General features: G+C 49.6%; 1 protein-coding gene across 4 annotated transcripts in view; it reads left to right on the forward strand.

Moving 5' to 3' along the window:
• Positions 1 to 13,246, forward strand: part of FOXRED1 (FAD dependent oxidoreductase domain containing 1) — a 25,632-nt gene that overhangs the window by 892 nt on the left and 11,494 nt on the right. The window contains exons 2-11 of one of the 4 annotated variants that reach the window (XR_504979.2): positions 2,074 to 2,294; positions 3,294 to 3,404; positions 3,661 to 3,779; positions 5,240 to 5,334; positions 5,638 to 5,739; positions 6,414 to 6,490; positions 6,680 to 6,840; positions 6,991 to 7,120; positions 7,645 to 7,749; positions 11,929 to 12,029. Coding sequence is in view for 3 of the 4 variants with exons in the window: in XM_008068082.1 (XP_008066273.1) it covers positions 2,074 to 2,294; positions 3,294 to 3,404; positions 3,661 to 3,779; positions 5,240 to 5,334; positions 5,638 to 5,739; positions 6,414 to 6,490; positions 6,680 to 6,840; positions 6,991 to 7,120; positions 7,645 to 7,749; positions 7,994 to 8,248 (1,376 nt within the window). In the remaining variant the exon portion in view is untranslated. Of the gene's footprint in view, positions 1 to 2,073; positions 2,295 to 3,293; positions 3,405 to 3,660; positions 3,780 to 5,239; positions 5,335 to 5,637; positions 5,740 to 6,413; positions 6,491 to 6,679; positions 6,841 to 6,990; positions 7,121 to 7,644; positions 7,750 to 7,993; positions 8,720 to 11,928; positions 12,229 to 13,246 lie in introns of those variants that run through there. The other 3 variants (XM_008068083.1, XM_008068082.1, XM_021717567.1) reach the window with 3 other exon arrangements.

The following is a 13,246-nucleotide window of genomic DNA, read 5'->3' on the forward strand; positions in this document are numbered from 1 at the left end:
GGGAGCGGCCACTGCACTCCAGCCTGGGCGACAGAGTGAGACTCCAACTCAAAATAAAAAAAAAGAAAGTTCAGGAAAGGTGTGTGTTCCAGTGTCTGAAGAACTGAGCACAGATTAGGAGAAAAATATTATTCTTGTGCAAGGAATTAACAAATAGGAAGTCATCTAGATAGTTTGAGTAGTAGCATGAAATGTAGTGCAGACTGGTAAGGTCAGGCCAGATCAAAGAAAAATTCCAACGCTCCTGAGAAGAGTTTGAGCTAGGCATGAAATGTCAAAATGATTAGTTTATTCAGGATACTTAGTGAGCACTTAGAATGTGCCAGATGTGCTAAGTTGGGGATTCGGTAGTAAGGGTAAACATAGTCTCCCCTCATGGATCTTATAGTATGCAGCAATCACAAATAAACTGAAAATTGCAAATGTGTCCATCCAAGAGAGGTTCATAGAGCTAAGAGACTGTGTGACGGGAGAATTTGACATAGTCTAGGGCAGGGGTCTCCAACCTCTGGGCTGCAGACCGGTACCAGTCCATGCCTGTTAGGAACAGGTCCACACAGCAGGAGGTGAGCAGAACTCCTTCTGTCATATCTGCAGGGCATTAGATCCTCATAGGAGCATGAAACCTATTTTGAGCTGCGCATGCAGCGGATCTAGGTTTCACATTCCTTATTAGAATCTGATGCCCCACCCCCACCCCTCCTCTGTCCGTGGAAAAATTATCTTTCACAAAACTGGTCTCTGATGCCAAAAAGGCTGGGGACTACTGGACTAAGGGATCAGGAAAGACTTTCCTGAGAAAATGATACCTGAGCTGAGATCTAAAGGAAGCAAGGAGTCAACTTGGCCAAGAAGTGGACACAGTTTCAAGGTAGAGAGAACACTTGTCATTTCAGAATACGTCTCGATTCCCTGTGATGGAAGGAAATAGGTGCTATCATGGAACTGAAGGGGATGGAGTATAGGGGAGGACAAGGTGAACAGGACCCAGATTGTGTGGTACCTCAGAGGCCCTGTTAAAGATTTTGGACTTTTGGCCGGGCTTGGTGGCTCAGCCTGTAATCCCAGCACTTTGGGAGGCCGAGGCGAGTGGATTGCCTGAGCCCCACCTGGGCAACTTGGTGAGACCTCTTCTCTACAATAAATCAAATATTAGTGGGACGTGGTTGCGCATGCCTGTAGTTCCAGCTCCTTGGAAAACTGAGGCGGAAGGATTGCCGGAGCCCAGCAGGTCAAGGCTGCGGTGGCCGGGAGCATGCCACTGCACTCCAGTCTGGGTGACAGAGTGAGACTCCAACTCAAAAAAACAAAACAAAAAAAGATTTTGGACTTTCATCCTCAGAATATGGAAAGCCTTTGGAGTGTCTTAAGTAAGGGAGTTTGTGATTCATTTCGTGGTTTGAAATTCTGGCTATAATGTAGAAAAGTTAGCCACATGGAGTGGGGTAGAAAAGGGGAATTAGTGGAAACAGGAGGCTTTTGTATTTGTCTGGATAAGAAATTATAGTGGCTTGGCCTAGGATGGTGATGGCAGAGATAGAAAGATAAGGGACAGATTGGGGAGCTGTTTGGGAGGCAAAGTCATTAGGACTTGATTATAGATAGGACATGAATGTAGGTTTGCTGGTGGTGTTAGAAGTGCAGGATAAGGTGCCACTTAGAGGTACCATGCTTCAGAGGACACTGCAGCTTTGAGTGCGCTGGGACCTCTTGGTCCAGGGACCTGGAATACCCAAGTATAGATGACAGTGCATTTGGATATATGAGTCTGTGTCTCAGGTGAGAGATCTGTGCAGGATATAATTACATGAGTCATCTATTAGGTGAGAGTAGAAAGTGTTAATTTTAGGAAGTTGAACCTTGCCATTCTGGGTATGAGACTGATGGCATGTAGGTCACCTAGCAAAACTGTGGCAACACCGTTGGGTGCAAGGTGACCTTATGACAAGGGATGACAGTGGGGACTGCCAACTCAAGTGTCTGTTTAGCCCACCTTTTCCTGTGCCTATTCCCCAACCCCCTACCACATGGGAAGGAAATGCATGGCCCTCTGACCATAACTACATCCCACAGACTGGGATGGAAATATATCTGAGATTAAGAAGAAGATCCAGTCGTTCCTGCCTGGAGGAACCTGGAATCCACTGTATGATACCAGCCACCTGCCCCCTGAACAATCGGATGTGGTGATCGTGGGAGGTGGAGTGCTTGGCCTATCTGTGGCGTATTGGCTGAAGAAGCTGGAGAAGATACAAGGTGGCATTCGGGTGTTGGTGGTGGAACGAGACCACACGGTAAGGTCTGGGGTAGGGCAGAGTCATGAGTGGGGCAAAGAAGATGACTTTTTTTTTTTTTTGAGTTGGAGTCTCACTCTGTCGCCCAGACTGGAGTGCAGTGGCCACTCCCGGCCACTGCAGCCTTGACTGCTGGGCTCCGGCAATCCTTCCACCTCAGCCTTCCACGTAGCTGGAATTACAGGCACACGCTACCACGCCCGGCTGATTTTTGATTTATTGTAGAGATGAGCTCTCGCCAAGTTGTCCAGGCGGGTCTCGAACCCGCAAGCTCAGGCAATCTAGTCACCTCAGCCTCCCAAGGCGCTGGGATTACAGGCTGAGCCACCAAGCCCGGCTAAGAAGATGACTTTTTTTTAAGGACTCCAGGGTTGAGGAAAGGGGAGGAGAGGAAAACCTCAATCTCTGGGGGTTCAGAGGACTGGAACTGTGTTTTGGACCTTGTTGAAAAATTTCCAGGTTCTTCCTTGCTCAAATCAGGAAACTTAGTAATAAATCTTGTGCTACTGAAAGCAAATTTCACAATGTTGGAGCTTTTGAGATTTCACAGGTCTGGCCAAGAGAGCCTGCAATCAAGCTCTAGTTGTCATAAACAGCTCTCTCAGCTTTTTTCTTTTAGGTCCCATTACTTAAGAGGTGTTTGCATTTTGGTTGTTCTTATTTGCATTGCCAGCTAGCCACACGTCTTGCTACTATATTTTGGCCATACCTTTCATTTTCCAGTTGATAGATCAAATGTTAATCTGCTGCCCCAAGGACTTCCAGGCCATTACCATTTTGTGCCACCATGCCTGGCTCTTTTATTTGACTGACCATCTGTGTTCTGCACATCTGCTAATGATGATTTTAAGCACCAGTGTCTTTGGGTTGACTTACATATGGGTCTATCCTCTTAGATTATAAACTAGCAAATAGGTCTCCCCATTAGCTTCCATTGCAGTATCCTATTCATATGTATGAAAGCAGTGATCTACCTTAGTTTTCCCTGTCTTTCCACAGTACTCACAGGCTTCCACAGGGCTCTCTGTGGGCGGAATTCGACAGCAGTTCTCTTTGCCTGAGAACATCCAGCTCTCCCTCTTTTCAGTCAGCTTTCTACGGAACATCAATGTATGTGCAATGATACTTGGGAGGTTGGGGTGGAGACCCCTCCTTTAGTCCAGAGGGAGAAGCATCCCAGCTGGTGAGGGGAGTTGGAGGAGTAGTGGGTCAGACAACTAGGAATGAGGACCCTGGCTTTTCTTCTTGATGGTGGTGCCTCGCGGTTTGGGACACTGAGTCCTGGGAACTGTGGGTAAGGAAGGCAGGAAGGCTCACCCTGGCCTCTTAAAGTCAGAGTCTTTGAGGAGCCTGTCTTTGCACACAGGAGCACCTGGCTGTGGTTGATGCCCCTCCCCTGGATCTCCAGTTCAACCCCTCAGGCTATCTCTTTCTGGCTTCAGAAAAAGGTGCTGCAATCATGGAGAGCAACGTGAAAGTGCAGAGGTGGGTTCCTGGTGCGGCCTCTCAGCTGCTGTGTGGCCTCATGTGTTTAGTGACTCCTGTGCTGAATTGGGAACTGAGAAGATGGAGTTGGTAAGACAGGTTCCTACTCTAAAAGCTTGGTGTGTCAAGAAAGACAGGCACATGCAGACCTTCGATCCCTGTGGAGAATGCTGTACAAAATGCTGCATGGTGGTTCCTGCATTTGCCAAATCATAAGAACTACCTGGGACACATCTCAGACCTAATAAACCAGAATCTCTAAGAAGGGACCAAGGAATCTGAATTTTTAACAAGAACCTTATGTCATGGGTTAGCAAATTTTTCTGTTAAGGGCCAGATAGTAAATATTTTAGGCTTCATCAGCCATACAGTCTCTATTGTCACCACTCATCTCTGTCATTTCAGCATAGAAGCAGCCATAGATGAAAGTATAAATGAAGGAATGTGAAACTGGGTGTGGTGGCTCACTCCTGTAATCCCAACACTTTGGGAGGCTGAGGCGTGAAGATTGCCTTTGCCCACAGGTGTGATACCAGCCTGAGCAACTTGGCAAGATCTTGTCTCTACAATAAATTAAAAAAAAATTAGCTGGGTACAGTGGCACATGCCTGTAGTTCCAGCTACTTGGAAGGCTGAAGTGAAAGGATTACCTGAACCCAGCAGGTCGAGGTTGCAGTGGCCTTGAGTGTGCCACTGAACTCCTGCCTGGCAAACAGAGTGAGACTCTGACTTAAATAAAAATTTTTTAAAAATGAAGGAGTGTGGGGCTTGTTTACAAAAACAGGCAGCAGTTCAGATTTGGTAGCCCCCACCCTAAGTGATTCTCATCAGTCGAGGGTAGGTGTCTGTGACATATTATGACTGGAGCCTTTAATTTTATGTTTATTTAACAAACACAGTGACATCAGGTAATGTCCTACATGCTTTACAGATATTAACTCACATAACAGAACATCTCCATTTTACAAGTAGGGAAACTGAGGCACAAGGGGCTAGAAGTGGTGACACTGGGAGTTTAGTTAAGCCAGGCAGTCTGGCTTGTGAAGGATGTGTTTTTAGCACCTACGTTATATTGCCTTTGGGGACAGTGTCCCAGAAGAGATATTTGTACTGATGAACAAGACTGTGAGGAGGTTTCAAGGAAGGAATTCCAGGCAGGAGTAGAGAAAACAAGGTTATCCACCATGTTGTGAAAGGACATGAAACAGGCTGAGGACAGCAAGAAGTTGAGTGTGCTAAAGGGAGAAGAGGGTGTAGAAAAGGAAGGAGGGTCAGATGCCGAACCTTGACAAGGAGGCTTGCTCTTTACCCACTCAGCAATGAGGAAAAACTGGCAGTTTGGGGCAGAGAAGTGACATGAGTGAGCTGGACTCCCCACTTGTGGAGCTGGGGTCCATACCTCCCCCTGTGCACACTCACCCTCTTTAGCACACATATGCAGACCCACACATTTCTCTCAGGCAGGAAGGAGCCAAAGTCTGTCTGATGTCCCCTGAGCAGCTTCGGAACAAGTTTCCCTGGATAAACACAGAGGGAGTGGCTTTGGCATCTTATGGTGAGGCTTGCTTGCAGAGGGGACAGCTTTTATCCTAAAAAAGATAGAGATGGAGGGTGCCTAAGGTTAGAAGTCTTCAGTACCCCACAGCCAAGCTGAAGGAGGAACGCTTCCCTCCTAAGCAACGGGGCTAGCCCCAGGCCATGCTTGTTCTCTGTCCTCCAGCAGATTTGACTCTGGTGTAGTTAGTCAGGATGACCTTCCCTGGCTTACAAACCCTAGAGAGGAGTTGGGGGTAAGGAAATACAATAGGAGAGGAGGGTCCCCAGTCCCTCTTTGTGAGTTCTCCTTTTCTTATCACAGGGCTGGAGGATGAAGGTTGGTTTGACCCCTGGTGTCTGCTCCAGGGGCTTCGGCGAAAGGTACAGTCCATGGGCGTCCTTTTCTGCCAGGGAGAAGTGACACGTGAGTTTGAGGCCCTGTGCCCACTGCTTGTTTCCACTAACAACTGGGGCATAGGCCTGAACTGAGTCTTCTCACTCACAGGTTAAGCAAGGGCTGGTGGGGAAAGGGGTTCTCACTGAGGGGTGGTCTTGGGCATCTTAACTAGTGTTCCTCACTAGGCTGCTTGTGCCTTGTGATCTGCTTGACAGTCTCAACACTGTCCTGTCAGAGTGTGACCAAACCCATCCCGGTTACCTGATCTCTGTTTGCTTCAGTGTCTGTGGGAAAAGCTCCCATTCTTCCAGTTTTCTTTCCTTGAGAAGCCAGCGGAATCCCCATTTCCTTCCTCTTCAAGATCTCCCAGGTTTTTTTTTTTTTCTTTTTGAGTCGAAGTCTCACTCTGTTGCCCAGGCTGGAGTGCAGTGGCATGCTCACGGCCACTGTAGCCTTTATCTGCTGGGCTCAGGCAATCCTTCCACCTCAGCCTTCCAAGTAGCTAGAACTACAGGCACGTGCTACCATGCTCAGCTTCTTTTTTGATTTATTGTAGAGACGAGGTCTCACCAAGTTGCCCAGGCTGGTCTCGAACCCCTGAGTGCAGACAATTCTCTCGCCTCAGCCTCCCAAAGTGCTGGGATTACAGGCTTGGGCCACTGTGCCCGGCCCAGGCTTATTATTTTTTTTCTTCCCTGCAGGTTTCACCTCTTCATCTGACCGCATGAAGACCGCAAGTGAGAAAGAGGTGATATTGAAAAGGATCCATGAAGTCCATGTAAGTTCCTAGTCTGAGGATGTCCCTTTCCAAAGTAGAGGAATAAGAAAGGTAATGACTGTCCTTATTTTGGTCTTCTTCTACCCACTTTCCAGTATGGGTAAACTAAGGCTCAGGAAGAAGTATACCTCTCATAGTGCCCAGTGTATGGCCCAGGCTCTCTCTCCTCTCACCCTCTGGTGCCTGCAGGTGAAGATGGACAACAGCCTAGAGTACCAGCCTGTGGAGTGTGCCATAGTGATCAATGCAGCAGGAGCCTGGTCTGGGCAAATTGCAGAACTGGCTGGTATTGGGAAGGGGCTACCTGGCACCCTACAGGGCACCAAGCTACCTGTGGAGCCAAGGAAAAGGTAACGTCTCTCAGGGAAACTGAGAAGGTTGGTGAGAGAAGGAAAGAAATGACATCCAAGTTGGTTAAGCACGTGTGTGTATGTGTGTGGTTGGGGGTGGGAGGGTTGCTGGCCATACTGTTTCTGCAAATACTTAACTGTGTGTGGCAGGTATGTGTACTTATGGCACTGCCCCCAGGGACCAGGCCTGGAGGCACCACTCGTTATAGACTCCAGTGGAGCCTATTTCCGCCGGGAAGGATTAGGAAACAACTACCTAGGTGGCCGTAGCCCCACTGAGGTAAGCTGAGTGGATGGGACATGCTGGGAAGGAGACATAGAACAATGTCATGAAAATCAGGCTTTCCAGCACTTTGGGAGGCCAAGGTGAGAGGATTACCTGAGCGCAATGGTTTGAGACCAGCCTGGGCAACTTGGCAAGACCTCGTCTCTACAATAAATAAAAAAATTAGCTGGGCATGGTGGCACACATCTGTAGTAGTAGCTACTTAGAAGACTGAGGCAGAAGGATTGCATGAGCCCAGCAGGTCAAGTCTGTGGTAGCTGTGAGTGTGCCACTGCACTCCAGCCTGGGTGACGGAGTGAGAGTCTGACACACACACACACAATTTTTTTTTAAAGAAAATCAGGCATTTTTGGAGGGCTATGTGCTGCATTATTGCTGTTGCAGACTCCTCCAGGCTTGAATTAGGACCATTTCTCCCCATCCCCTACCTACTGAGGAGATTGACTAAAAGCGTCATTGTGGTCTGGGTTGCCCTGTGTCCCAGGCAATATAAGTCTTATTCCCACCTGTCATTTCAGGAGGAGGAACCGGACCCAGGAAACCTGGAAGTGGACCATGATTTCTTCCAGGACAAGGTGTGGCCCCCTTTGGCCCAGAGGGTACCAGCTTTTGAGACTCTAAAGGTAACTAGCAGGGGCTGGTTTCTCCCTTTTATTTTTGGGCATCAGATGGGACAGATGACGGGAGCATCTTGGTCCCCTTGGACCCATCCACCGCCATATTCCTTCCACCTCACAACTGCTCAGGAGTCTGTTGGGTCCATCCCATCCCATGGACCCCCAGTACTTTGTGCTGACCCCTGATGGGAGTGAGGATTAAGCATGTCTGCAGCCCTCCTGAGAACCTTAGCATCTTGTGCACCTGCAGGTTCGGCGTGCCTGGGCCGGCTATTACGACTATAACACCTTTGACCAGAATGGCGTAGTGGGCCCCCACCCACTAGTCGTCAACATGTACTTTGCTACGGGCTTCAGTGGTCATGGGCTTCAGCAGGCCCCGGGTGTGGGGCGAGCTGTAGCAGAGATGGTGCTGGAGGGCCACTTCCAGACCATCAACCTGAACCCCTTCCTCTTCAGCCGTTTTTACTTGGGAGAGAAGATCCAGGAGCAAAACATCATCTGAGCTTGTGAGCTCTTCACGGGGCCTCTCTGGCTTGCATTCTGGGGCACCTTGGCTTGCATTCTGGCCATGTTCACAGTCCTCTTTGCTACTGGAGTTCTCCCTGGGACTGTGCCAGGGTCTTCTCCCTCAGGCATGCCCAGGGGCTCACCCTGCTTCCCCACTGACCTCTCATCCAGGCCATTCTGCCCCAAAATGGCTGGGGAGTCCCAGGCCAAAAGAAATGGTGAGGCAGGACCAATAGATCTGTAACCCAAGCTATTGCCACCCACCAGGGCAGTCCAGCTGGTGTCCAGAGCACTCTGGCCCAGGACTGGCTCCTTCTTGGTACTGATGAGGAAAGACTGCCTCTGACTCTCTTGGCAGACCCAGGCAGAGCCCTGCCAGGGGAGCATGCTGGGGCAACCTAGCCCAGATTTACTGAGTTGTCTATTTACCCGATTTACCAGTCAATAAATGTGATTAACTCCTTCCCTCCAGTCTTCTGTTTTTGACTTTTCATCTTGTGGCAATAGCTTTTGAAGGACCCCACTAGCTTTTGATATCAAGAGTGGGGAAGAGGCCAGGCTCGGTGGCTCAGCCTGTAATCCCAGCGCTTTGGGAGGCCGAGGTGGATGGACTGCCTGAGCCCGCGGGTTTGAGACCCGCCTGGGCAACTTGGCGAGACCTCATCTCTACAATAAATCAAAAATTAGCCAGGCGTGGTAGCGCTCCCCTGTAGTTCCAGCTACTTGGAAGGCTGAAGTGGAAGGATCGCCGGACCCCAGCAGGTGGAGGCTGCGGTGGCCGGGAGCGGCCACTGTACTCCAGTCTGGGTGACAGAGTGAGACTCCAACTAAAAAAAAAAAAAAAAAAGAATGGGGAAGCACAGCCTCCTCCCAGGATCCTAGGTGGTAGGCACTGGTTTGTAAGCTAGTGCCTCTTGTTCTGAGTTCCTGTGGGGAGTTTGGTTGTAAAGGGAAAGAATGGGTTCATTCATCTATTGAAACAACATTTATTCAGCCCATCTCTTGGCCAGGTTCAAGGCCACATATTAGAGATACACAAGCAAGCAAAGCAGAGTAGATGTTTTTGCTGGGACTTTCATAGCTCTGTCCTATTCCTCCCTGCTCCTAGATCAGAGAGTGAAACTTGTAGTGCTGGGGCAAGCTAAAGAATGGGCAGTTTAATAGAGTGCAAGGTTGTGGGGAATGTATCCAGGCTGAGGGCAAACCATATACAAAGGCCCAGAGGCAAGAATTAATTAACAAGATTCAGGGGATTTGTCCGAGCCCATTCAGGCTGCTATAACAAAATGTCTTAGATTAGGTAATGTCTAAACAATACAAATCTATTGCTCACAGTTCTAGAGGTGAGGGCATCCAAGATCAAGGCACCAGCAGATTTGATGTCTCATGGGGGCCTGCTGTCTGCTTCAAAGATGGGGCTTTCTTGCTGTGCCCTCCATGGTAGAAGATGTAAGGCAGATCCCTTCAGCCTTTTGTAAGGGCACACATTACTTTAGTGAGAGCAGAGCCATCATGACTTAATGACCCCTAGAGGCCCCACCTCTTAGCTCTATCACATTGAGTATTAGGTTCCAACACCTGGATTTGGGGAGGGGGGAGTGGGAGGACAGCAACATTCAGACAATAGCAAGATTCAAAGTGACTTCTGGCTGGATCAGGAAGTACAAGAGGAGGAACCAGAGGCTGAAGAGCCACACTAAGAAGCTTGGATTTTATCCTGTGCACAAGGGGCCACTGAGAGGTCTTAAACAGGGAAGCAACATGAGCAGATTTTCCTTTTGTGTATTTATTTTTGTAGAAATAGGGTTTCACTGTGTTGCCCAGGCTGTTCTTGCACTCCTGGCCACAAGCGATCCTCCAGCCTTGACCTCCCAAGGGACTGGGATTACAGGCATGAGCCACCACATGCAACCAGATTTTTCTCTTAGAAAAATTACCCAGGATGGGTGTGGTGGCTCATGCCTATAATCACAGCACTTTGGGAGGCCTAGGTGAGAGGATTGCTTGAGCCCACAGGTTCCAGGCCAGCCTGGACAACTTGGTTGAGACCTCATCTCTACAATTAATAAAAATATTAGCCGGGGCCAGGCTCAGTGGCTCAACCTGTAATCCCAACACTTTAGGAGGCCGAGGTGAGTGGACTGCCTGAGCCCGCGGGTTCAAGACCTGCCTGGACAACTCAGTGAGACCTTGTCTCTACAATAAATCAAAAATCAGCTGGGCGTGGTGGCGCACGCCTGTAGTTCCAGCCACTTGGAAGGCTGAGGCTGAAGGATGGCCGGAGCCCAGCAGGTCGAGGCTGCGGTAGCCAGGAGCGTGCCACTGCACTCCAGTCTGGGTGACAGAGTGAGATTCTCACTCAAAAAAAAAAAAATCTGAACTACCTTGTGGAGAACAGATGAGGCAGACAGCAAGGAGGCCAGATGGAGGCTGTTGCTGCAGTCTACAAGTCAGAGATGACAGGTGCCTGAACCATCAGGGCAAGAAGCAGATGGATCCAAGAGATGACAGTAGCAACAAGAAATGGGTCAAGTCAGATGGCCACGTTTCTGGCTTGGACAACTGGATAAATGTAATGTCTCTCACAGAGATGAGGAATACCAGGGAGGGGCAGTGAGGAACAGAATGAGTGGTACGGTTCAGGACACGTGAATGAAGGGTGCCTGTGGGGCATCCAAGTAGAATCCTCTAATGGGGTTGGGCTGATTGGTGTGGCCCTTGGGGAATGATCTGGGCTGTAAATAGAAATGTGGACATTGTATACATGATTGTGCCACTGCACTCCAGCCTGGGCAACAGAGTGAGATCCTGACTCAAAAATGTGGACATAATGGAACAGGATAGCGTCACCCCGTAGAGCAGAAGAGGTGGAGACCAAGGAGTTGGGACCCCACCGACATATAAGGGACAAGTCATAAAAAAGGACACTGAGTAGGTACCCAGAGAGGCAGGAGAAAAGCCAGAGTGTGGTGTCATGGAAGTTAAGGAGGAAGTGGCCAATGGGTTGGCTGGATTCAGTCCCAAGTATGTCAGTGGTGACCTCACTCAGGGAGAGCAATTTCAATGGAGTTTGTGGCACGGACACTTGCGGAGGAGAAATGAATGGGAACAGAGGCAGTTGGTAAAGTGCTCACTCCCATCAAAAGTGGCCTTTGGGGAGAAGAATGAAAGGGAGGAAGAAATGATGGAGGTGGGCTCCAATGATGGGCGGAAGGGGGAAACAACAGATGAGGAGGGGAAGGGTAACAGGCCCTAGGTGGCCAGCAGAAGAGGAAGAGCCACCAGAATGCGGTGCTGAAAGACAGGAAGGAACTTGCCAGGGGCATGGGGGAGGGACAAGCCGTCATCTGTGTAACCCTGTAAGGTTACTTTAGGTGCCTGAGTCACACACCCTCCCTTCAGCAGAGACAACCCAACCTAAGGGTCAGAAGGGAAAAGGCCTTCTGGTTCCTCACCCAGAAGCTGCTCCCTTCCAGACAACAAGTCCTGTGTTTATTGAGAAGCGTTAAGGACCCTTTGCACTCCCACAGAACCGTCTTCAAGCTTGTGGGCACCCTTAGGTTACATTTATGCATCTGCCCTCCCCATTGTATGCTGCAGAGCCGGGACCAAGCTCCCTCTCTGCCCAGCACCCAGTGATCCCAGTGCTCGGCTTCCACTTGGCTTTTCATCAAGGTTTGCCTCGTTGAGTGCCCCTCTGCTTCGGCTGGAACCTGAAGAGCCATCCCTGCTCTCTGGGAGTCTGCAGCAAGAGCACAAGCTCCTTATAACACAAGGTACTATGGGGAGTTGGGCGGAAGGAGTGGGTAAGACTAGGTTAAAGGTTTTCCTGAGTAAGCTGTACAAATGAGTCATGCCAGAGAGGGGCATTTTGCAGAGCAGAGTTGGGCAAAGAGGGGCCTGCTGGGTGGAGGGAAGCGCAGAAGTGTAATTGTCAGAGTCAAAGAAAAGCTTTACCCAGCACTTGGGCGTGGGGCAAGGGGGCCTACCTACTTTTTGCAGATTCATCTAATCCGTACAAGAACACTAGCAACCAGATACCATAATTATGATGAAAAATGAAAGCCTAGAAAGATCCTACAGCTTCACCAAGGTTGCACAGCTAGTAAGTGATGACTCCTGATTATGAACTCAGGCAACTGACTCCAGAACTTGGTTCATCCATCTTGGCTGGCTGGAGGCCGAGATAATGAATCTTGGATGCCCGACTGAACTCCCTGTAACCTCCAGCATTTCTTGTGCATAGTTTTAAGACAGTGTTTCCCAAACTGGCATGTCGTGGAACTTTGCTCAGGAAGATATTATTTCTTGGGAAATGCTACATGCTGTATTCTCCCCTGGTGCTTCACAACATCAGCATCTCGGGGCTCTAAGAAGGAATCACCTCACTTTGTCTCACCCAGGACTTGCAATGCAGATTTGGGAACCTGCCTGGAGGAGGTGGCCTTGGGCCTGCCGCTCCAGTACCATCGGCGAGTGTGACCTTTGGAAAAGTCGTTTAATCTCTCTAAGTCTCATTCTTCTCAATTATTTATATATAAGAAAAAGTATGGCCGGGATTGGTGGCTCAGCCTATAATCCCGCGCCTTTGGGAGGCTGAGGTGAGTGGATTGCCTGAGCCCAGGGGTTCACGACCCACCTGGGCAGCGAGACCTCATCTCTACAATAAATCAAAAAATCAGCCGGGCGTGGTAGCGCCTGCCTGTAATTCCGGCTACTCGGAAGGCTGAGGCGGAAGGATCGCCGGAGCCCAGCAGGTCGAGGCTGCGATGGCCGGGAGCAGCCACTGCACTCCAGTCTGGGCGACCGAGTGAGACTCCAACTCAAAACAAAAACAAAAACAACAAAAAAAGAAAAAGTATGACCACCTCCCTCGCAGGGATTAAAATGAGGGAAGAAAGGGTTCCTTTCCTTGGCCCCATCTAGAGCAAAACAGGGCTTCAGGTTTCCACGGTGGGTTTCGGGGCCTCAGCGGGAGGCTGCTCTCCAGTTC

This window comes from Carlito syrichta, unplaced genomic scaffold (genome assembly GCF_000164805.1).
Source record: "Carlito syrichta isolate Samal-C Ts95f unplaced genomic scaffold, Tarsius_syrichta-2.0.1 Scaffold309859, whole genome shotgun sequence".
NCBI classification, from domain to species: Eukaryota; Metazoa; Chordata; class Mammalia; order Primates; family Tarsiidae; genus Carlito; species Carlito syrichta.